The 26,616-nt window shown below is 38.5% G+C and overlaps 1 protein-coding gene and 1 non-coding gene across 5 annotated transcripts in view; both read left to right on the forward strand.

Annotated features, from left to right (window-relative positions):
- Positions 1 to 26,616, forward strand: part of SCAPER (S-phase cyclin A associated protein in the ER) — a 499,446-nt gene that overhangs the window by 433,369 nt on the left and 39,461 nt on the right. For all 4 annotated transcript variants that reach the window (XM_067029410.1, XM_067029411.1, XM_067029413.1 and 1 more), the window contains one exon: positions 1,611 to 1,766. In XM_067029410.1, coding sequence (XP_066885511.1) covers positions 1,611 to 1,766 — 156 coding nt within the window. The remainder of the gene's footprint in view (positions 1 to 1,610; positions 1,767 to 26,616) is intronic.
- LOC131753912 (U6 spliceosomal RNA) lies at positions 19,305 to 19,408 on the forward strand. The gene has a single exon (XR_009334971.1). It is a non-coding gene; the product is annotated as a U6 spliceosomal RNA (small nuclear RNA).

The raw sequence follows: 26,616 nt of genomic DNA on the forward strand, positions 1-26,616 counted from the left end.
CCCAATTTTAAAACTGTAGGATAGTGGTCCCCAACCTTTTTGGCACCAGGGACCGGTTTTATGGAAGACAGTTTTTCTACGGACTTGGGAGGGGGCGGTTTTGGGATGATTCAAGAGCATTACATTTATTGTGCACTTTATTTCTATTATTATTACATTGTAATATATAATGAAATAATTATACAACTCACCATAATGCAGAATCAGTGGGAGCCCTGAGCTTGTTTTCACTTGCCACTCACTGATAGGGTTTTGATATGTGTCTGCAGGCAATTAATTTATTATAGTCTCTGTGCAGTCAGACCTCTCTGCTAATGATAATCTGTATTTACAGCCACTCCCCAGCACTAGCATCTAGTACTGCTTCAGCTCCTGATCATCAAGCATTAGATTCTCATAAGGAGTGCGCAACCTAGATCCCTCTCATGCGCAGTTCAGAGTAGGGTTCTCACTCCTATGAGAATCTTAATGTCGCCGCTGATCTGACAGGAGGTGGAGCTCAGGCAGTAATGCGAGCGATCGGGAGCAGCTGTAAATAAAGATAAAGCTTCGCTGGCTCACTGGCCACTCACCTCCTGCTGTGCGGCCTGGTTCCTAACAGGCCACGGATGCTCAGTAACCAGATAAATGCATTTCCTAATGTAAAAGGAGAAAAGGAACATTATTTTATACCTTTTAAATAGTAAATTTAGAAGAGGCTCCAAACATGAATTATTCATCAGCTTCTCCTTCCTTTTACAAAAAACTGTATTAGTAAATAAATAGTGATAGGGATTTTAGTGCACTTACAAGCAGAAGCATCAATTCCTTTGCACATTATTGCTGAAAGTTTGTATGTGTTGATTTTCAGAACTTCTGTGTTCAGAGTCCTGCGCTTTTCATACATGTAAGTGCAGTAGCACTGAATTGGTATAAAATCTCTAAGCTAAGGCTGATTTATCTACAAGGTCATTTATAGTCTTCAGATATTTTCAATTATTTCTGCTTTGTGGACTATAAAAGAACTACTGTTGTTGGTCCAGGTTAATAAACAGCTCTGGAAAACTGTTTAATAGACTGAAAAGATGAAAGTGACTTCATAAATGTTACTGTCAACTCTCAGGACTGCTACTTTTCATAACGGAGGGCAATTAGATTCTCACTGTTTGTTATACTCCTAATGGTGATAGGGTTTTAAAAAAAAGTAGAGAATCTAAAGTGGCATTAGAAGTTTAGGTTGTAACAGAAGTGTCTGGGTAGCATTATCTTATTTTCTGAATCCCTGAATTCTGGTGAATTTAGCTTCCTAGTACTTCAAGAAGTACTGCTTTTCAAGAGGATAGAGATCATTATAAATCATTTCAGTTATTGTCAGACTCTCTAGACCGGTGAGAATGATCACTTTCCTGAAAATATAAAATCAGAATAACCAAAAGAGAATTTACAGAAATAGCTGATTATTCAGGACTAAATCTAAGGAAATTGTTATTTAAGATGCTATACCCAAACCTGTGTGTGTTGTGTTTGCTTGTTTGAAGGGTCTAAGCCTGTGTTTGTTAAGATTTATCTTTGAAGGTGAAGATGTTGCCAGACTATGCAGATTGATAACACACATTTCTCCCCACATCTAGCTACGTGGTGAACATTGGTCTGATCGACAAGCTTTGTGGCTGCTTCCTCTCGGTGCAAGGCCCAGTGGATGAGAATCCCAAAACAGCCACATTTTTGCAGCATGCCGCAGGGCTCTTACACGGAATGTGCACGCTGTGCTTTGCTGTCACTGGAAGGTAAGGCCTCTACTTGATGTCAGTCTGGAGTCAACTTTTGAAACATCTCTTGGATTTTACTCATTTTGGAGTCATTTCATAGGGATGTACACGGTCATCTTGGGCTCTTTTCCTCTTTGTTCTACCTCTGTCCTTATTGGCTTCCCATACTGAGACTTGTCTAATATGTCTCATTTTCCCTGGCTACATGCTTCTGTCAGAGCCTGTTTTTCTTGTTGGTGTCATAAACTTAACTATAATTTCTACAAGAGACCTTAGAAGTCATCCAGTTCCTCTTCCACTGAGATCCAGAGGAATCAAGTGATTCTCCTTGAGTCAGCAAGTCAGTGACAAAGCCTAGACCAAATCAAGTCAGGCCCTCAGTGCAACACGGCACAGCTTCCCAGTGCCCTGACCATCACATGCTTTCAATTATACCCTCCTAGGTTCTTTATTTTCCCCTTTGTCCTTCCAAGGTATCTCCATGAATAAGAGAAAGGAGCCATCCAAAAACAGTAGCCCCCTGACGTCACACATGACCCATGGGCATCATTTTAGCAAGTGTTCCAGGGACTACGACTGGCCTGCTTGGCTCTTTAAACCCCCTCACCCCACCCTGTGGACTGTCCTCAAAAACAGTAATTCTCTAAGAGAGACAGAGTAAACCACCTTGTGTTCTTTTCTCTCCCCTCCTACCAAGTAAAAATCATTTGTAATAGTGACTCAGTGTTTCTGATAGAAATATGACAATATCCCGCAGGCATGTTAAGGATGTTCAGTAAAACAATTAAATTCTAAACAGCACTGCATACAAATTATATATATATATATCAGGGATTTGTCAAGAAGAAAACTAATGATTTGAAACTAATAAAGTCTAGCTACTTAAAGAAATCTTATCCAGCCATATTCAATGTACACACAATGCTAATATCTGTATTCAGAATATTTTAAAAGAGAATTTGTTTTCTGAAATGAACTTCCTCAACATTTGTTAGTCTGTTATGTGTAGGAACCCGACACCCACTTATTCTTCCTTATTCTTTCCTAGTCCCTCTACCCCGAGTCACATTTCTAGGAAGATTAAGACTATCTGAATGTCAAGGAAGCCAAGCACGGCCTGAGTCTGTTCCCTCTAGAAATGTAGCCAGAGCCTATCTTCCAGGGATTTGATGAAAACTCGGGAAGTGGCTATTTGGAGGTCTGTGACCTAAGTAAGTTCGGGTGGTCCCACACTGCCCAGAGGCTGGCAGCAGTAACAGGGCTCCATTCAGGGCATTGGCACCTGCCAGTTTGGGGGCTGCCATGCTGCCCAGCTAGCTCCTGTGCAGTAGCCAGACCACTCCCTGGGAGGTATCCTCTCACCCAGGAGACCCTTCCAACACTCACTCTTTTGTATACACACCATTATAAACCTGCCAGCATCTCAAGTCTTTGTCACCTATACTCTTTTCTTGAATCCAGATGAATATCACACACATAAACATTTCCATATGTGGTTGTTGTATAGTTTGTGGGCTTCAGCTTTCACTTACACATGGATTCAGTCACTTGAAATCTGTGGAACTTGAAAAACGTTTAAAGGTCATTAATAGCCACTCATTTTTATAGGGAAAGCAACTGAGCCAAACTAACTTGAATTAGGACCCAAGATTCCTCCCTTGGTGTTCCCCCCTACACACTTGACTTTATATTATTAAAAATATGGGAGCATACGTTTTGTTTCTTTGAAAATTTTCTCAATTACATATGTGGAAAACAGGATCCTCTTCTCTTTAACACACACAGTCATGTCCTTGTCTAGTAGACATTGACTGAACATCTGCCTTGGGCCAGACACCAAGCTAAGTACTAAGGTTACTGCCCTCAGGGAGCCCAGAGTCTGGTGTGGAGTCAGACTTGCAAATTAATAGCTACAACATAATAGCTGCAACAGAAGAGATGTGCACAGAGAAGGAAGTAAAGCACTTCCAAAGGAGGTCAAGAGGGCTTCAATGGCCTAAATCTTAAAGGATCCAGGAAGACAAGTGGAGTAAAGAATTCATTTGGGAGAAAGGGCATAATATGGGCACTGCATGATATAGTAGATGTTATTGGTGCCTGTGGCCTATCTGGAGGTCACCTACAAGTGGCTTCCTGTATTTCTCTGCCTGAGGATATTCACTGAACAAGTAGCTGTTTGCTAGAAGTGCCAGGGAGTTAACACCCCCAGGAGTGACTCTCCAACATTGGTGGGTAATATCCCAGCTCTGCTAACCCTCAGTGGGACAATCCTGAGGTATGTTCTGTACAGTTTCTCAAAGGGGCCCAGTGGTAACCTGTTCATTAACATATACTTGATTGGCTTTTCTCCCTACCCTCTTTTCCTTCTCTACTTCCTCACAAATAAACTACTAACACCCATATCTTCGTTTCAGGGACTGCTTTTGGGGGCAACCCAAACCAAGAGTTATGGATATATAAGACATTGTCTCATGTTCAGTTTGATGTAGTTTACAATAGGGTGACTGTGAAGAGTGGCAGGAGATGAGGTATTCAGTGAGCTCCATACATGTTCAAATTTCTGTGATAGGATGATCACTCCTAAAAACTATAGAAATGACTGGAATAGCATGAGCCTAGAGGCAGAAGGAATAGTAAAAAGGCTCTTGAAATGTTGAGGGCCTGTGGAGACAGTAGAAACAGAGAGGAGCAGATACATTGAGGACACAGAATAAATGTAAGGGAAATGGCATAGAGCTGATACTATGGGATGTAAAAGGAAGTGAGGAGTCTGCAATGACTCCCAAGTTTCTGACTTGAAATTTTTGAGTGGTAGATGGTATAGTCTCCAAATTAGGTGATATACGTGGTTTTCCATGATTCTAGACATGCCTAAGGATTATCCAGGCAGACCGAAGTGTGAGTGTATATGTATGAAGTTTATATATAAAACCTTATTCTATACGTATATACACACACTCATAAAATGAAGTATAATTATTTCTATATACATATACAACTGGATTTTAAATAAATCAATGATTAACCCTTAGTGGTTTTTAAGAATTCTTCATCTATTTTTTACCCAATATAATTTCCTTCTCCAACCTCAGTTACTCTGCAAATTTCTATTGGTAGGCCTTGCTACAAAAGCAGGTTCCGGTGGTTTCCTGGCTTAATTTGCCTAGGAAATTCTTAGCAGTATCAGTGTAAGCTGCTTCTCTGAGAGACAAGAAGAATGACCCCTGTCTGCTGTTCTTCCTCTCATCCTTCAATCTGCCAGCACTTCCTGAATACTACCAAGCTACAGAAATACAGGGAGTCTTTCCTACATCTTCTGATTTGTTTACCTCTAATATTTACAGCCCATTTTGTGCTACAATACTTCCCATTTCTTCGTGGAAATTATATTTTTAAACTATAAACTACAATGACCTGTTGAAAGCACTTTGTTGCAAGTGTTAAATAGTCTCAGCACAAGGTCAAAGCCGTGTGGGGAGAAAGGTAGCTTGGTCGTTGTTATACTGAAGGAATTCACATAATTCCTGTTGGGGTTGCAAAGGGAAGCCAGCCAGAGCCTGAGCGCCGAGGAAGGCTTGTCCTCAAAGCCCTTCTGTGACCAACAGGAGTAAAAGACAAAGGGGGGCCAGAGAGACCTTCAAAACCTGCCTCTTGTGAACTGGCAGACCCTGAGATAATTATGTACACTAATTGATAGCACAGGGCTTTGAGTAAACACTTTGCAGTCTGCTGGTGGCCGGCCTTTGTGATGGTGATTATAGCAGGTCTGCCTTTGCACTGCCCTCCTATTGTGCCCTTAATCTTCTAATTTTTACCTAGGTTTTCTGAAAGACAATTTGGGTGTCAGTATTTACACTGTTAATCTCTGCTTCAGCCTGGAGGAGAAAAGTACTAACTGATGATTTTTGTACCAGGCTTGGTTTTGAACAGTAAACTTGCATTTCTTTAAGTAAAAATCGAAATTGTGATCTTCTGGTGAAAGGATTGATTTTTATATTAGGATTACTCTACAACTTTAATATGCAAATTGTTCGCAAGCTATAATTCTTAATCACTTCAACAAATTCAACAATCTGTAATAGGACTTTCAGAAATGACTGGCCTTAACTTTTACTAGTTTTCCATTCTTGAGCCTGCAGGAAATAAGGAAAAAAGGATAGTTTTCAAATCTCAGGGCAGTGACTCAACTGCCATAATTGGCTGAGGCTCACTGAGTCCCCCTTAAGGTGCTGGCTCCTTAGCCAAACTAATAGGATCCAAACGGTAATGAGTGATTATAAATTGTAACCAACACAAAACCTTTCACTTAATCAGCAATCATTTCTAGATGCATAACTATGCAAAGTACTATAGCAAGAGGGCCAAGAAGTAGTGGATCCAAAGTGAAAGAGTTTACAGTCCTTACGACTACACAGAAGAAAAAGAGGAGCTTGTAAAACTTAGTTAATTCTGATTGGTTGGAAAACACTATTCTGAATGCTAGAATATTTTTACACAAAAAGAAATTTATTATGTGTATTTGTGGTTTTTATTTTCGCATCTGTAAACTACACTAACAAAATGAGTTCTAGCCAAGGTCTCTGGAAACCTGTGTCATAAAAAGATAAGAATGATTTGTAATTTAGCCCATTAATTATGTGGATATAAATGAGTGCTTCTCAAGTGTTTAAGGGTGCTTGAAAACCATTTGTTCAAGCAAAGGTAAACTTTAACTCTGCCTGCCTGAATTATTCATTCATTCATTAGACAAATATTTATACAGTACTTGCTCTGTGCCAGGCCCTGTGCTAGGCTTGGGAGAAAACAAAGATGACTAAGATGTTGATCAAGTCCTCAAGGACCTTGTAAGCTAGTGAAGAAGAGATATATACAAATATCCATGGTATAAGGCAGAGAGTGATACAGAGGATAGAAAATAACACACAAAAAGCACTTAGCATGCTGCCTGTCACATAGTAAATGCTTAATAAATATTGGATTATCACATCATCATTGATGGACTTCAGAGGAGGGAGAGATCACTCTTAGTTGTAGGAATTATCTGTTTTCTAGAGCAGCTAAAATTTAATCTAGGCCTGGAAAGATAAAAAGGGTTGGAACATTTAGAGTTGAGAAAAACATAGACAAAATAGCATATGCAAAGACATCAAAGCAGAAAAAAACATGAAGAATGAACAGAGTACTTAATTTGGCTGGATTTTGAGATGTATGTAATGGTGATTTTAGTGCCTACCAGACTGTTATGATGTTCAAATGAGGTAATAAATATAAAAATACTGTGTGATATATAAAACAATCTGCTGAATGTGGTGGTGGCAGTAGTGTCATTAAAAGCCTTTGATCGGGGCAATGACATGCTAAAAACCATATTTGGGAGTTATCATGTGAAAGTGTATGAGAGAGGCTGTGGAAAGTGGGAAAGACCATTAACAGCATCTGGGCAAGAGGCAAAAGGAATGGAAAAGAAGAATCTTTTTAAATCCTCTCATAGTCTCTCTTTTTATGTATGGTATGACTGGTCTCTCAGGCATCAGGCTCCAGATGTCATCTCTCTCTCTCATCCGTCTTCCTTGCACCCCAGATCTAATCTGCTGTCAAGTTCCATTGACTGGAAGGAACCTTGAAGTCACCTTAACCCAGTCTTCTGTTCAGATTTGTAGCTCTTCAATAACTTCTTTCAGTTTACATTTGAGTATCTTCATTGACAGGGAACTTATTATTTACCGGGGAGCCTATTCTGTCATTGATCAGTTATAATGCTTTGAAAGCCTCTCCTTATACCAAGCTGTAATCCGTCTCCCTAATACTACCTACTAGTACTAGTCCTATTTGCTCCTTGGCAACATATAGATTATTCTAACCCTACTCTTCTCCCTACACTTCTCCCGTCTCACCATACCACATATTATCCTTTGCTTTCATTCTTGTTCCAGTTACTATGGTTGTGTAACAAATTACCCCAAAACTTAGTGACATAAAATGACAATCTATTAATCTCACAGATTCTGTATGTCAGGAATTCTATCTATCGAGATACAGAGAGAATGGCTCATCTTTGTTCCAGTGTCTAAGCCTCAGTTGGGAGACTTGAAGGCTGGAGGTTGGAATAATCTGTGCACTTGTTCACACATGACTGTAGTTCACGCCACCTGTTTGTTAGGGACCTTTCCATGTGGTGCCTCTGCACAGGCTAATTTCGGCTGCACAGCATGGTGGAGGTTCAAAGGAGGAGCATCCTGACAAGTGAGAGAGCTAGGTGGAAACCATGTCACCATTTATGACCTAGCCTCAGGAGTCATGCAACATCCCCTCCACTGAATTCTGTTCAGCAAGGCAGCCACAGAGTCGCATTCAGCTTCAGCGGGAGGAGAAGTAGACTCCGTCTCTTCATGGGCAATATAAAGGTTCTGGAAGAGCGTATTGTACCAGAAATATTGCTATGGTTATGTTTGAAAAATAGAGTCTTCCACATTCCAACTTACCCTAGAGATAAATGTGTTCCCAGTATCCTGCTCTCATCTGTATTCTTTCCTCTCTGCAGTCTCATACTTGGTATTATCATTTCTCTTGGCATCTTTAGCCACTGTCCTCAGACAAAAGGCTTGCTGGTGTTGGGAGATGGGGAAAGAAGTAAACATAATAAGACTAAGCCAGTGTAACTAAAGGAAATAACATTTGTTGAACACTGTTTATGTGCCCCAGGCTAAGGGGTCCTCATGAGTTATCTCCCAGCAATCCTCGCGCTGTCCAAGGGAGCATAACAGCCTCTAGACTGATAAGGAAGAGAGATTGTCTGAATCCTTCATGTCTGGAAAGTGAGAAGAATACAGGAACAGGAACCTCTGGGCTGTTTCTATATTCACAATTGAGCAAATGCTAGTACAGAGATTTCTGAAAGATCTATCCCAGCTGGTAATAAAGTCGTAGTTGACTTGTAGGGACAAAAAGATGATCACTTCATTGCTGCAATTCACACTGTGTGTCTACTGTGTGCTAGGCACTATGCCAGAGAAAGGGAGCTGCCTGGGCCTTAGCCCACAGGGCCAGCATTTAGGAGCAGGCTTCACTGACTTACTACTCCCAGAGGGGAGAGGGTGTGATGAAGTAGTCTGCCAATACGTATGCAGGCTCACCAGACTTAGGATAGCAGAATATGCCTGGTGTACACTTGCAGCTGAACTCCCACTGGACTTTGGGGGTCAGGATCTCAAGAGGAAAATCCTTTTGTACTGTTGTACTGAAGAGCCCAGGTTTGGGAATCAGAAAAATGTGAATGCAGTTCCTGCTCTCCTAGCTCTGTGACCAGTGACAGATTCTTTAGCTTCTCGGTGCCTGTTTCCTCACATTATAAACATGAATTTGACAATTCTTCTTCACTGAGTTGGACAGGGTAGGGGCAAATGGGGACTAACATGTCTGTCACCCTAACCTTCTGCCCAAGGTGCTTTTTTATATATATTTATTATACCCCGCCCTGTTCCAAAAAGATTTGAGATGGCTTACAGAGGTACATATGTCTTCTTATCTTTAAAAATAAATGAAAAAAATTAGAATGAAAGAAAATAGGTAGGGAAAAGTAAATGAAGCCAGAAGCAAGTAAGGTTAAGGCATAAACCATATTCATAAACAAGGCCCTGATAGATATTTCCTCTTGGAATTCCTACTGGCAGTTTCTACCAGGAACTTATATTTACTATGTCAGATTCTAAGCTCATTGGCTTTCATCCAAAGTTGGCTTTTCCTCCTGATTACCTTATTCTGCTCATGATTGTAGTAATATGAACAGATTTTAAGACCTCAAACTTTTATTATCTTTGACTTCTGTCTTTCAGAATCCAATCCAGTCCTATGCAATTAAATCAAAAAATGCTTGCCACAGAAATATGAGATGGCACCTGTTATTTATACCTATGACTTGATATTTGTCTACTTCTAATTCACTAGTTCGTTTGTCCTGAGTATATGTTTTGTGTCTTCAAATGAAAAGGTTTCCCTAAGGAGAGAGACTAAATATCCTAGCAGCTCCCCTTCAGGCACCTAGCAACAGGCTAGAAACAAAATAAGAAGTTGGTAGATAGCTATGACTGGCAGCATTAGCAAATACTGGTGTGCACCATCGACCTATGCCAGGGCCCCATTTCCTGGGCTTACTCTTAGCATAGGAAGAAGAGGTGCCTGTGTCTCACATTCTTCCTCCCCTAAGGTAAGAAGGAGACGTCCAAGGCCTACATGCCTTTGGCATACCTTTCTGAGACCAGTTCTCTCTCTCTTCCTTCCATCGCTTTAGCAAATCTTTATTAATTACTGTTTACTGAGCACTTGATATGTGCCAGACACTTGTCAAAGTATTAGGGATCCAGTGGTGAACAAAATACTCGGTCTGTGGAGCTCACAGTCTAACAGGAGAAAAAGATGATAAACCAGTAAATGAATAAGATAATTTTAGCTAGTGATAGTGATATGAGAAAATAAAGCAGGGTAATATAGCAGAGTGACTTGGGTGAGTGGTCAGGGAAGGCCTCTCTGGGAAGATGACACTGAGCTAAGAAGGAGCCAGCTCTGTAAAGATCGGAGGGAAGAGTATTCTAGTTGAGCAGAATAGGAAGTTGATGACTCCCAAATATCTGAAGTGGGTGTGTACCAGAAACATAGAAGGCAGTGTGCTGGAATGTGATGAGCAAGAAAGTGCTAGGAGATGAAGGGCCAAGAGATCAGGACAGAGAGAGTGGAAGTTTGGGTTTTATTCTAGGTGTGATAGGAAGCCACTGGAGGATTTTAAGCAGGAGAGCAGCATGATCTGATTACTTAAAAAGTAATGGATTTTTACTCTGTGTAGAATGGATTATAGGGGCAAGAGTGGAAGCAGGAAAGATTAATTAGGAGGGTACCGCATGACGCAGCCCAGATATGACAGTTTTTTCCTCCCAGTTACTCACCCAGAAGAAGTAATTGCTTTCATTTGGCAACACAGCAGAGCCTCTGGCAGAGCTCCTACAGCCTAACTGCCAAATACTAAAGATAAGAGAAGCCCAAAATATCAGCTGAACTAGCCAAAATCAGCACAGGGCCCTTTTGTGTTTTACAGTGATAATGAGAAAACTGAAGATAGAGAGGTCAGAAATGTCCCATCTGAGAAGCATTCTTGGACAACAGTCCTAGTCTGTAGTTCCAAGATCTAGGACCATATACTGTTGTCAGTCATCCAGAGCTGCAGTATTCTCACCTTTTGGACTCCTCCCTGCCCTTTCTCCATTCACCTTTGGTTGTCCCCAGACTGTCTTTGTCTTCCACTTTCTTGGTCCTCCTCCAGACCTCTGCCAGAGAACACAGTTTCTCCTTAGGGGCCTCACCCTTTACCTTCCATTCTCATTGGTGTCCTCTTGGTCTTCCTCTTTCACAAGCATGTTCTAGGTTGTTGATCTCCAACAACAAGAATGTCTCTCTGTTTTCACCATCTATCACTTCTCTTCCCAGAAAGGTTTTCTTCTCAATAGTTCTTCCTTGAATTCAACTGAAACTAATAACCAGGTACTTTGGAAATCCTCCCAAGTAATCAGCCAGCCTCACCCTACCTAATATTCTCACTATTTAATTTCGCCTATATTTTTCCTCTTCTCTAACCAAATGTCCAGACTATCTTATAGTGCTTACACATGTATCTTCTACCTTGAGTTTGCTCTTGCTCTCATATCTCCACTAAGTCATCCTCATTCCCTTCAACAGGGCTTCAAATTAGCTCTGCATTAAACAAGCTATTTTCTCCCTCTACTGTATACATAAAATATAGGGGGTGTGCGTGTGTGCGTGTGTGTCTGTGTAGGAGACTATAATTTTTGAAGTAGATTCACACCTGTTATAACACTCCAGAACTGAACAGAATCTTAGACATCTTCCTGTCCGATGTCCAGCTGAGTTTTGAGTGCCCTCTGTGACTTCAGTGAATGTATTCCTCCACTGATTGCAGATAGTTAAGAATGTAATACCTCACCAACAGCCCATTTAACTTTTGGGTGTTCTGATTGTTAGAAAACTTTCTGTAAGTTTATCTAATATTTGCTTTCGGGTAGCATGTCTCCTCTGGGGTCATAAATAACGGCGTAATACCTCTTCAGTTTGAAGATAACCTTTATATCCTCCAGTTCTGAAATAAATTTCCCAGTCCCTTCAAATGTACCTCAGGTGACATTGTTTCCACATAGTTTTACCACACAAATCACTTTCCTTGGTAACTTTCTGATACATCAGTGTCCTGAATATAGTACCATACCCAGTGGTAGAACCAGTACTTCCAGAGTAGTTGTTCATTGCATTGGATCAGGATAAACCTTTCTGGTTGTGTACATTTTACTCCTGTTAGCTCAGTCAAAATTGAATTATATTCATGGGTAATCAAGCAAGACTGTTTCTTCATTTGAATGAATAGGAAGCTAATTTGCTAAGTCTTTTGCCCCCACTTATCATTGAAAGCTATATTCCAGTCCCCTGTCACTTACCTTCTTCCCATCCTAAACATATGCAGTTAGTTTTTAAATCTAAAAATAGAATTTAATAGTCATTTCTATAAATTTCATCCTTTTATAGTCCTCATTTATTTTTAACTAAACTTTTTTATTTTTTACTTCCTCCTCCTTGAAACTATCTTCACTTTGCTTCTAGGGCACCACACTTTGCTGCTTTTCCTCTTACCCCACTGGTTTCATTTTTCAGTTTCCTTTGATGATTTATTCTCATCTCCCCAACTTCTACACTTTGGAGTATCCCAAGGCTCAATTCTCAGACTAATCTATGTTCACTCACTAGATGAGCTGGCTTTAAATACCATCTCTGTGTTGATGACTCCCAAATATCTCAAGCCCAGATCCCTCCTCTGAACTCAGACTTGTATATTTATTCATTTATTCAACAAATGTCTATTGAGTGGCTATTCTATGTCAGATACTGTTCTAAGCCCTGGAGACAGACAAAATTCCCTACCCTTGGGAAGCTCATTTTATCCAACTTCTGATCCAGTATCTTCACTTAGGTGTCTAATAGGCATCTTGAATTTAACAAGTTTAAAGCTGAACTCCTCATTTTCCTCCCCAGACATGCTCTATCCACTGTCTTTCCCATTTCTGTAAATGGCAGCCACATTCTTTCAATTACTCAGGCAAAAAAAAACCACTGAACCATATTTTACTCCTCTTTTTCTCATCCCCACATTCATTCTATCAGGAAATCCTATTGGTTTTCCCTTCAGAATATTTTTCAGAATCCAGCCACTTCTTACCACATCCATGACTACCATCCTGGTTCATCCACCATGATCTCTCACTTGGATGATTGAAACAGTCTCTTGATTGGCCTCTCTGCTTCTGTCTTGGCTCTTCTAACAACTTTTCAACCAATTAGCTATAGTGATTATTTATAAACCAAAGTCATATTATATCACCCCACTGCTCAAAACCTTACAATGGCTTTCCATCTCATCCAGTAAAACCCTTATAATGTCCTTACAATGCTCTACAAGACTGTACCTGATCGTCTTCCTGTTTCCTCTCTGACCTCATCCCCCATTGTTCCTCCACTTTGCTTAACCAGCTGTAGCCACACTGGCCTTCTTGCTCTTTCTTCAATATGTCATGTATGCTCCTGGCTCCAAGCCTTGGGACTTGCTGCTCCTCTGCCTAAAAACACCCTTGCCTCAGGTATCCACATGGCTTCTTTCCTCACTTTCTGTAGAATTCTGATTAAATAGCACTTTAGAAAGGGTTTCCCCAACCACCCTATATAAAATAGCATCACACACACACACACACACACACACACACACACACACACACACACCTACATCTTCATTCCCTACCCATGTCCCCTGCTCTTCTGCAGTACTTAGCACACCTGACATACTATATATTACATATGATACTTGTTTATTTGTTCATTGTATCTTGTTCACTAAAATGTAAGTTTTATGAGAAAGAGAACATAGATTTTCCTGCTGAATCCCAGTGCCTAGAAAAGTGCTTGCACAGAGTAGGTCCTCAGTAAATATTTGTTGAATAAATGAATCGTGAATGAATAGGCCCATGTGACAGAATAATGCCCCTCCTGAACATTCTACCCCAAAGCAAAATACACATTCTTCTCAAGTGTATATGGGACATTTTCCAGGATAGAATACCATGTTAGGCCACTAATTAAGTCTCAGTCGATTTTAAAAGATAGACATCATAAAAAATATCTTCTCTGACCAATGTGATGAAGTAAGAAATCAATAATAGAAGTAAAACTAGAAAATTCACAGATTTGCAGAAATTAAACAAAACACTCTTAAACATTACATAATGATCAGGGATCAATCCAAGAAGAAGATACAACAGTTGTAAATATATATGCGCACAAGATAGATGCATCTAAAAACATAGAGCAAATATTAACAGACATAAAGGGAGAAATTGTCAGAAATCAATTAGGAAACACTGGCCTTAAATTACACATTAGACCAAATGGACTTAATAGATATATAAAGAAGATTCCATCCAAAAGCAGCAGAATACACATTCTTTTAAAGTGCACATGGAGCATTATCCAGGATAGATCACATCCTAGTCCACAAAACAAGTCTCAGTAAATTTAAGAAAACTGAAATCATATTGCATCATTTCCAACCACAACGCTATGAGACTAGAAATCAACTACAAGAAAAAACTGCAAAAATTACACAGGTGAGGCTAGACAGTGTGCTACTAAACAACCAATGGATCACTAAAGAAATCAAAGAAGAAATTTTAAAATACCTGGAGACAAATGAAAACAAAAACACAAGTATCCAAAACCTATGGGACACAGCAAAAGCAGTTCTAAGAGGGAAGTTTATAGTGATACAAGCTTACCTCAGGAAATAAGAAAAATCTCAAATAAACAACCTATCCATACACCTAAAGGAACTACAAAAAGAACAAACAAAACCCAAAATTAGTAGAAAGAAAGAAATCACAAAGATAAGAACAGAAATAAATGAAACAGGGTGTAAAAAAAAATAGAAAAAATCAGTGATACCAAGAGCTGGTTCTTCGAAGATAAACAAAATTGATAAACCTTTAGCCAGATACATCAAGGAAAAAAAAACAGAGCACAAATCAATAAAATCAGAAATGAAAACAGAGAAGTTACAGCCAGCACCACAGAAATATAAAAGATCATAAGAGATTATTATAAACAGCTATGTGCCAATAAACTGGACAGAAGAAATGGACAAACTCCTAGATATGTACTATCTTCCACGACTGAACCAGGAAGAGCTAGAAAATATGAACAGATCAATTACCAGTAATGAAATTGAATCAGGAATTTTAAAACCTCCCAAAAAACAAAAGTCCAGGACCAGACAGCTTCACAGGTAAATTCTACCAAACATTTAGAGAAGAGTTAATGTCTGTGCTTCTCAAACTTCCACATAGTTACAGAGGAAGGAATACTTCTGAACTAATTCTACAAGTCCCACATCACCCTGATACCAAAACCAGACAAATATATCACAAGAAAAAGGAAATACAGGCCAGTAACACTGATGAACATAGATGCAAAAATCCTCAAAATATTAACAAACCAAATCCAACAATACATTAAACAGATCATAAACCATGTTCAAGTGGAAATTATCCAGGGAAGCACAGATGGTTCAGTGTCCACAAATCAGTGTGATACACCACATTAACAAATTGAGGAATAAAAATCATATGATCATCTCAATAGATGCAGTAAAAACTTTTGACAAAACTCAACATTGATTTATAATAAAAACTCTCCACAAAGTGGGTATAGAGGGAACATACCTCAACATAAAAAATGACCATATATGACAAACCCATAGTTAATTACATTCTCAACAGTGAAAAGCTGAAAGCATTTCCTCTAAGACCAGGAGCAAGACAAGGATGCCCGGTCTCACCACTTTTATTCAACATAGTATTGGAAGTCCTAGGCACAGCAGTCAGACAAGAAAAAGAAATGAAAGGAATCCAAATTGGTAAGGAAGAAGTAAAACTTTCACTGTCTGCAGATGATATGATACTATACATAGAAAATCTGAAAGACACCACCAGAAAACTACTACAGCTTATCAATGAATTCAGTCAAGTTTCAGGACACAAAATTAATATACAGAAATCTGTTGCATTTCTATACACAAACAACAAACTGTCAGAGAAATTAAGGAACAATCCAATTTACAATCACATCAAAAAATAAAATAAAATACCTAAGAATAAATCTAACTAAGGAGGTAAAAGACCTATACTCAGAAAACTCTAAGAAACTGATGAAAGAAATTGAAGATGACATAAACAGATGAAAAGATATATACCATGTTCATGGATTTGAAGACTTAATATTGTTAAAATGACCATACTACCCAAGGCAATCTACAGATTCAGTGTAATCCCTATCAAATGCCAATGGCATTTTTGACAGAGCTAGGACAAATAATTTTTAAATTTGTATGGAAACACAAAAGACCAAATAGCCAAAACAATCTTGAGAAAGAAGAACAGAGCTGGAGGTATTACGCTCCCTGACTTCAGACCATGCTACCAAGTTGCAGTAATCAAAACAATATGGTACTGGCACAAAAACAGACACATAGTTCAAGGAACAGAATAGGGAGCCCAGAAATCAACCCACACACTTATGGTGTCTGTGACAAAGGAGGCAAGAATATACAAGGGAGAAAAAACACTCTCTTCAATAAATGGTGCTGGGGAAGCTAGACAGTTACATGTAAAAGAATGAAATTAGAGCATTTTCTCACATGATATGCAAAAATAAACTCAAAGTGCATTAAAGACCCAAATGTAAAACTGGAAACTATCAAACTCCTAGAAGAAAACAAATAGAATACTCTTTGACATAAATCCAGTATTTTGAGGGATCTAACTCCTAAGGCAAAGGAAACAAAAACAAAAGTAAACAAATAGGACCTAATTAAACTTAAAAGCTTTTGCACAGCAAAGGAAACCATTGACAAAATGAAAAGACAACCTACTGAATGGGAGAAAGTATTTACAAATGATGCAACCAACAAGGGGTTAATATCCAAAATATATAAACAGCTCATACAACTCAATATCAAAAAAAGAAACAACCCTATTAAAAAATGGGCAGAAGACCCAAAAAGACATTTCTCTAAAGAAGACATACAGATGGCCAGTAGGCATGTGAAAAGATGCTCATCATCGCTAATTATTAGAGAAATGCAAATCAAAACTACAATGGGGTACAACCTCACACTAGTCAGAATGGCCATCATTAAAGAGTCTACAAATAATAAATGCTGGAGAGGGTGTGGAGAAAAGGGAACCCTCTTACACTATTGGTGGGAATGTAAATTGGTACAATCACTGTGGAAAACAGTATGGAGGTTCCTCAAAAAACTAAAAATAGAGTTGCTGTATGATCCAGCAATCCCACTCCAGGGCGTATACCCAGACAAAAATATAATTCGAAAAGATACATGCACCCCTATGTTCATAGCAGCACTGTTTACAATAGCCAAGACATGGAAACAACCTAAATGTCCATCGACAGATGAATGGATAAAGAAGATGTGGTATATATATATATATATCCAAGGGAATATTATTCAGCCACAAAAAAGAATGAAATAATGCCATTTGCAGCAACATGGATGGACCTAGAGATTATCATGCTAAGTGAACTAAGTCAGAAAGAGAAAAACAAACACCATATGATATGACATATATGGAATCTAAAATATGACACAAATGAACATATCTACAAAACAAAAACAGACTTACAGATAAAGAGAACAGATTTGTGGTTGCCAGGGGGAGGCAGGATGGGGAAGGGAAGTTAGCTGGGAGTTTGGGATTAGCAGATACAAACTAATATATATAGGATGGATAAACAAAAGGTCCTACTGTATAGCATAGGGAACTATATTCAATATCCTGTGATAAACCATAATGGAAAAGAATATATATACACATATATATGTATATATAGCTGAATCACTTTGTTATACAGCAGAAATTAAACACAACATTGTAAATCAACTATACTTCAATAAAATTTTAAAAACCAAAATGAGATAACACCTCACACCTGTCAGAATGACTATCATCAAAAAGACCACGAATAACATGTTGGCAAGGATATGGAGAAAAGGAAACGCTTGAACACTGTTGGTATAATATAAATAGATGTAGCCACTATGGAGAACAGTCTGCAGGTTCCTCAAAAAACTAACAGTAGAACTACCATATGATTCAGTAATTCTACTCCTGGGTGTATATCCAAGAAAATGAAAACACTAATTTGAAAAGATACATGCACCCCAGTGTTCATAACCGCATTATTTACAGTGGCCAAGATATGGAAGTAACCTAAGTGTCCATCAGCAGATGAATGGAAAAAGAAGATGCATACACACATACACACAATGGAATACTACTTGGCCATAAAAAGAATAAAATTTTGCCATTTGCAGCAACATGACTGGACCTGGAGATATTATGCTTAGTGAAATAAATGACACAGAGAAAGACAAATACTGTGTGTTATAACTTGTAATGTGGAATCTAAAAAATAAAACAAACTAATGAATATAACAAAACAGAAACAGACTCACAGATATAGAGAACAAACTAGTGATTACCAGTGTAGAGAGGGAAGTGGGGAAGGGCAACATAGAGGTAGGGGATTAAGAGGTACAAACTACTATCTATAAAATAAACTACAAGGATATATTGTACAGCACAGGGAATATAACCAGTATTTTATAATAACTTTAAATGGAGTATAATCTATAAAAATTTCAATCACTACATTGTATACTTGAAACTAATATAATTGTAAGTCAGCTATACCTCAATAAAAAATAAAATAAATAAAAAACTCATGGGACAGTAAAAGCACTGTTAAGGGGGAAGTGTACAGCTATAAGCATTTACACTAAAGAAACTAGAAATATCTCAAATCAAAAAATTAACTAGGGACTTACCTGATGGTGCAGTGGTTAAGAATCTGCCTACCAATGCAGGGGTCATGGGTTGGAGCCCTGGTCTGGGAAAATCCCACATGCTGTGGAGCAGCTAAGCCCATGTGCCACAACTACTGAACCTGTGCTCTAGAGCCCACGAGCCACAACTACTGAACCCCACATGGCTAGAGCTCATGCTCCACAAGAGAAGCCATCGCAATGAGAAGCCCATGCACTGCAACGAAGAGTAGCCCCCGCTTGCCACAACTAGAGAAAGCCTGTGTGCAGCAACAAAGACCCAACACAGCCAAAAATAAATAAATAAATAAATTTTTAAAAAAACTATACAACTTAAAGAACTAGAAAAAAAGAACAGACTAAACCCAAGGCTAGCAAAAGGAAGGAAATAATTAAGATTATGGCAGAGATCAATTAAGTTGAGAATAAAATAACAATAGCGATATTCAGTGAAACCAAAAGTTGGTTCTTTGAAAAGATCAATAGAATTGCCAAACCTTCAGCTAGAAAACAAGTATGAGAACTCTGAAATTACTAAAATCAGAAATGAAAATGGGGTGCTCACTTTGACAGCGCATATACTAAAATTAGAATGATACAAATATTAGTGTGGTCCCTGCACAGAGATGACACTCAGATTCTCGAAGTGTTTTGTTTTTTTATAGTTGTAGTACAGTATTGTATATTGAAATTATAAGAGAGTAGATTTTAAGCATTCTACCAAAAAAAAAAAAAGTTAACTATATGAGGTAATGGATGCTTTAACTTGATGATAGGAATAATTTTACAATGTATATCAAATCATTATGTTTTACACACATTGAATGTTACAATTTTATTTGTAAGTTATACTTCAGTAAAGTTGGGTGGGGAGAGAAATGAAAATGGGACATTGCTACCAATTCTACAGAAATAAAAAGGACTATACGAGAGTACTATTAACAACGTATGCCAACAAATTGAATAATTTAGATGAAATGGACAAATTCCTAGAAACACAATACCTACCAAGACTAAATCACAAAGAAATAGAAAATCTGAAGAGACCTGTAACTAATAAGGGGACTGAAGCAGTAACCAGAAGTCTCCAAAGGAAAGCCCTGGACCTGATGGCTTCAGTGGTGAATTATACCCAACGTTTAAAGAACTAACACTAGTCTTTCTCAAACTTTTCCCAAAAAAACTGAAGAGGAGAGAATACTTTCTAACATGAAGCCAGCATTATTCTGATTCCAAAGCCAGACAAAGATACCACAAGAGAGAAAATTCCAGACTGATATTCCTTACAAACATTGATTTAAAGATACTCAACAAAACACTACCAAACCAAGCTCAGCAGCATGTTTAAAGGATTATACACTATGACCAAGTGGGATTTGTTCCTGGAGTGCAAGAATGGTTCCGCATATGAACATCAATCAATTTAATAGACCACATTAACAGAATGAAGGGGGAAAAAAACACGATCATCTCAATTTATACAGAAAAGCATCTGATAAATTTCAACACCCTTTCATGATAAAAACACTCAACAAATTAGGAATAGAAAGAAACTACCTTCACATAATAAAAACCATATGTGAAAAGCCCACAAGGAACATCATACTCAAGGATGAAAGAAGGAAAGCTTTTCCTCTAACATCAGGACAAGGCAAGGATGCCCACTTCTGCCACTTCTACTCAACATATTACTGGAAGTTGTAGCCAAAGCAATTAGGTGAGGAAAAGGAAAAGAGAAAAAGGCATCTAAATTGGAAGGGAAGGAGTAAAATTTTCTCTGTTTGCAAATGATATTATATGTAGAAACCACTAATGATTCCACACAAAAAGCTGTTAAAACTAATAAATAAATTCAATAAAGTAACAGAATACAAAGTCAACTCACAAAAATTAGTTGCATTTATATACACTATATACTGTGAACAATCTGGAAAGGAAATTATGAAAATTCCATTTATAATAGCATCAAAAAGAATAAAATACTTAGGAATTAAACAAGAAGATGAAAGATTTATGCAATGAAAAGTATAAAACATTGCCAAAAGAAATCAAAGAAGGTATAAATTAGAAACGCATCCCATGTCCATGGATTATAAAACAATATTGTTAAGATGTCATTACTATGCAAAGCAATCTATAAATCTATACATTCCTTGCACTTCCTATCTAAATCCCAAAGACTTTTTTTTTTTTTTTCAGAAATAGTAAATCCCATCTTTAAATTCATATGGAATCTCAAGGGACCCCAAATAAACAAAACAATCTTGAAAGAGAACAACAAAGGGGGAGGATTCACACTTCTGATTTCAAAATTTACTACAAAGCTACAGTAATCAAAACAGTGTGGTACTGACATAAAGACAGACATATATAACAATGGAATAGAATAGAGAGCACAGACTTAAACTCTTGTATTTATAGTCAAATGATTTTTGACAGGGGTGCAAAGACCATTGAATGGGAAAGGACAGTCTCTTCAACAAATGGTGCTGGAGAAACTGGATATCCATAAGTAAAAGAATGAAGCTGGACACTTATCTAACACCATAATTTAAGATGGATCAGAGACATAAATGTAAGACCTAAAACAATTAAACTCCTAGAAGAAAACACAGGGCAAAAGCTTGCTGACATTGGATTTAGCAATGATTTCTTTGGATGTGACACCAGAGACACAGGCAATAAAAGAGAAAGTAGACAAATGGGACTGCATGAAAATTTTTTTGATTTGTGCATAAAAATATAATATCAACAGAGTAAAGAAACAACCCAGAGAATGGGAGATAATATTTGCAAGTCATATATCTGATAAGGGGTTAATATCCAGGAACTATGGAAAACTCCTAAAACTCAACAACAAAATAACCCAATTAAAAAATGGGCAGGGGCTTCCCTGGTGGTGCAGTGGTTGAGAATCTGCCTGCCAATGCAGCGGACACAGGTTCGAGCCCTGGTCTGGGAAGATCCCACATGCCTCAGAGCAACTGGGCCCGTGAGCCACAACTACTGAGCCTGCGCGTCTGGAGCCTGTGCTCCACAACAAGAGAGGCCGCGATAGTGAGAGGCCCGTGCACCGCGATGAAGAGTGGCCCACACTTGCCACAACTAGAGAAAGCCCTTGCACAGAAACGAAGACCCAACACAGCCATAAGTAAATAAATAAATAATTTTTTTAAAAAATAAAAATGGGCAAAGGACTTGAATTCCAAAGAAGAAATACAAATTGGTCAATAAGCACATGAAAAGATGCTCAATGTCGTTGATAGGGAAATGCAAATCAAAACTACAATGAGATATCACCTCACACCCATTAGGATGGCTACTATTTAAAAAAAAGAAAAGAAAATACCAAGGTTTGGTGAGGATATGGAGAAATTAGAACCCTTGTGCATTGTTAGTGGGAATGTAAAATGGTATAGCTGCTGTGGAAAATGTTATGGCAATTACTCAAAAAGTTAAAAATAGAACTATCATATGATTGAGAAATTCTACTTCTGGATATATATCCAGAAAAATTGAAAACAGAGTTTTGAAGACATGTTTATACACCCATATTCATGGCAGCATTATTCCTGGTAGCTAAAACAGAAGCAACCCAAGTGTCCATCAGTGGATGATGGATAAACAAAATGTGGTATACACATATAATGGAATATTATTCAGCCTTGAAAAAGAAGGAAGTTCTGCCATACGCTACAACATGAATGAAACTTGAGGACATTATGCTAAGTGAAATAAGCCAGTCACAAAAAGACAAATACTATATGATGATTCCACATATATGACATACTTAGAGTAGTCAGAATCATGGAGACAGAAAGTAGAGTAGTGGTTGCCAGGGGGAGGAAGGAATAGGGAGTTATTGTTTAATGAGTATAGAGTTAAAGTTTTACATGAAGAAAGAGTTATGGAGATGGTTTGTAGTGATGGTTGAACAACATTATGAATGCATTTAATACCACTGAATTGTAAACTTAAAAATAGGTAAGATGGTAAATTTTATGTGTATTTCACCACAAAAAAAAATTAGGAGTGGAGGGAGATAATGCCCTGCCAAAGATATCTGTATCCTAATCCTCAGAACCTATAAATGTGTTACCTAACATGGCAAAAGGAATTTTGCAGAAATGGTTAAGGATCTTGAGATGGAGAGAGTAGCCTGGATTATCCAGGTGGGCCCAATGTAATCTCAAAGGGAAGCAGGAAAGTCTGTGTTAGAGAGGGATTTGAAGGTGCTATGCTGCTGGCTTTGAAGATGGAAGAAGGGGCCAGGAGCCAAGGAGCAACCATACTCTAGAAGTTGTAAAAGGCAAGGAAATAAATTCTCCCCTTCCACCTCCAGAAGGAACACAGCTCTGGTAACACCTTGATTTTAGCTTAATGAGACATTTTGGATTTCTGACCCCCAGAACTTTAAGAGAATAAATTTGTGTTGTTTTGAACAACTAGCTTGTGATCATTTATTCCAGCAGCAATAGGAAACTGATGCACATGCCTGCCACTATTAGACTGTAACTTTCTATAGGACAGGGATCTGGTCTTCCTTGATTTTGTAATACATCACAGGTCACTGTTGCTGGAGCACAGGTACTTTGGCTTTTTCAATAGAGAATATATGACAGATAATCATGTCCCTTTTGCTCACCACAAAGCCTGATAAATGATGATATTACTAGATGCAGGTCAGCTTTCTAAGACTGTCCCAGTACCTAAGAGCCCACAGCTAGAATAACTCTGTAAGAAATAAGTCACTTCTTCTTGAACAGTGAAGTTCACATTCATCATTGGGAGGGACAGTAACTTAACTCCGCCGTCCACTCCCAGCGCTATGCAGACCTTTGGGTGGAGTGTTCTGGATTCAGAGGCTAAAATGGGAGGTTCTGATAAGATGCCTCCGGGATTCCAGATCTAAAGGAGGGAACAAAGCCAAAATCCAAGAAGCTAGGAGAACAGTCTAGAAGATACCGGCACTGAAGGGGATCAGGGTGGATGTTACTGAATCAGAAATCTGCCACCAGGGATACAAGAGCAAACAAGCCAGGAACAAATGGGGAAAGGGGGTTATAATGTCTGCAACTGTCACAGCTTTTTTGGGCCAAATAGGGCCTGTTATATAAGTGGTTTAAAATACCAAAGATGGAGCAGATGGCAGTTGATTCATGCCCACACAAATTATTGCTTTTTTTTTGTTTTTCCCAGCTGTACTCTCCTTTAAGGCAAAGTAGGGTTTTCAAGAGCTGTGCAGGTGTATTGATGGCGCAGTTATAGTTTTTCCTGATTGAATCTCACGATTAATGAACAGAAATGAATATACCACTAAGATCTCTAATCCTAGAGACCAAACAAAAACATTTTAAAATCCAGTAAAATTGAGAAGATCTTAGAATGTAATATACAGAATTTAAGATCTGATTTTTCATACCTTCAATGTGTTTTTAAAAGAAAACTTTATGGGCTTCCCTGGTGGCGCAGTGGTTAAGAGTCCGCCTGCCAATGCAGGGGTCATGGGTTTGAGCCCTGGTCTGGAGAGATCCCACATGCTGCGGAGCAACTAAGCCCGTGCACCACAACTACTGAAGCCTGCGTGCCTAGAGCCCGTGCTCCGCAACAAGAAGCCACCTTGAGCCCTGGTCTGGGAAGATCCCACATGCTGCGGAGCAACTAAGCCCGTGCACCACAACTACTGAAGCCTGCGTGCCTAGAGCCCATGCTCCGCAACAAGAAGCCACCACAATGAGAAGCCCACGCACCGCAACAAAGGGTAGCCCCCGCTCGCCGCAACTAGAGAAAGTCCACGCGCAGCAACAAAGACCCAACACAGCCAAAAATAAATAAATAAATTTATTTTAAAAAAGAAAAAGAAAACTTTATAACCTGTGCCTGATATGAATAAGGCCTTTTACTTTTTTTATTATAAACATTTAGGCTTAAAGTGATTATAGCTGACATTTAAGACCAACAGGAGCCAGTGGCCTGTTCAAAGACAAATTATCTGTATTTCAGACTAAATCAAAAGTAAACATTTTCGAAAGTCCCTTCAGGTCTACATTAGTCCTGTGGAAGCCAAATGCATCAGACAAGCTCTCTCCCCTCCCCTCCACCCTGTATATTCTGTAGGATAACTTTAAAATTAATTGTCTTTTCCACAAAGCAATATTAATATACATTTTGAACCATTTCCACATCTGAGTTCTTGAATGCTAATTTAATTGATTTTTCTGAATCAACATTTTTATTTCATCAGAAGAATATTGCAAACGATCCTGAGTTATGTTATTTTATAGTTTAGTATTTTCCTAAATAGGGTGGGGTGGAGAGAAGAGAAACTATTCTGATGATCTTCACTTGCTGGGTTTTTTAAAAAATTTATTCTTTTAAAGAAGTAATAGCAGTGAATTCATGTCATTTCATAACTGCTTGCAAAGATTAACTGTTACAAAGTGTTCTAAATAATAAAGCTATATTCCTGAATGTCTGCATTTGAATATGCTAATAATCAGTTTAAAAGCAACACAGGCAGTAAAGGGGAGGTCTCCATTCTGAATCACAAAGAAGAAAAAGTGTTGTCACCAGCAGTGATGTCACTCATCCTCAAGGTTCTGAAAGCCTATTAGAAATTAGCTTTAGGGAGAAATGTCTTCTGACTTGTCATTGGTTCTAAAAGGCAGTCATTGTTAAACAAACACAGACCCCTTTTTGGAATCTATATAATAAACTCAGACACATTAATCTCTACTCACGTCTTTAGTCAGGGTCTGACCCCTAACTCTCATGGCTATAATGGAAGGAAGGAAGGAAGGGTGAACTGAACTGACATTAGCTAACAGTTTGTGTAAAGGTTCAGATGTGCCTATAAGCAAATAAATATAATTTCTTAACTTTTTGTTTTTACTGAGTCCCATAAGACAGAAAGTGTCTCTCCATGATGATCAGGATTACATTACAACCTCTGTGTACTTTGTTTAACAGTGTTCAGTTAACCCCAAGATTTGATTTAAGAAAAGGCATGGAGACAAAAGAAGAGGTCACCTCCTGTTTGGCCTGGATGTTTTGGTCTTTGGACAAAGCCCTGCCTTTAAAGAGTCAGAAGTTCTTGGTAGTACCCATGCCTTGGCCACTGACAAATGCTTATGACCTAAAACATCTCACTGAATCTCTGAGGGTCTCGGTTGCCGTCATGTGTGAAATGAGGAGAACAGTACCTTCTCTACCAACTATGAAGAACTACAAATGAGGCGGGGTGGAAGATGTGAATGTACTTAGCAGGTCCTGCCATGCAAATGAGATGATAGTATTTCATAAGACCTGCTTTCTTGAGAAGAGAACAAGTATAAGTGTCATCCCACATTCTTAGACTATCAGAAATAGTGCACATTCAGGAAATAAATGCTTACCATGGTTACGAATAAAACTATACTTTGATGAAACTAACAAATTAGAATGAATAATATAATCCCTCAAAAAGTTATGGATTAGAAAACTAGACAATATACTAGAAACTTGCCAGCCAGCACTTTCGAATTCATATTTACTTAGTGGCATCTCTTCAGTGCTTCTGGGCAATTTTATGAGATAAGCATAGATCTTTAATGCCTCTCTCCCATTCTAGATTCCAGCTGAAAGGATCAATAACAACAACAACAGAAAAAGGAATGGGAGGGACCTATATTAGTGTTAAAAATAGGGAAGGGCATCATCCTGTGGCAGAAACATAAAGACACTTCTGCTCAGTTTTGTGCAGATCATACCAGGTTAAAGGGAGACACTGAGCAGGGACTTGTAACTTCCCTTCCTGAGAAAAAGCTGTGTCCCATGAAGGAAGGTGACTGACCCACTTGGAACAGCCCAGAGACCTGAGGATTTGTGCAG

This window comes from Kogia breviceps, chromosome 3, assembly GCF_026419965.1.
Source record: "Kogia breviceps isolate mKogBre1 chromosome 3, mKogBre1 haplotype 1, whole genome shotgun sequence".
Classification (NCBI taxonomy): domain Eukaryota; kingdom Metazoa; phylum Chordata; class Mammalia; order Artiodactyla; family Physeteridae; genus Kogia; species Kogia breviceps.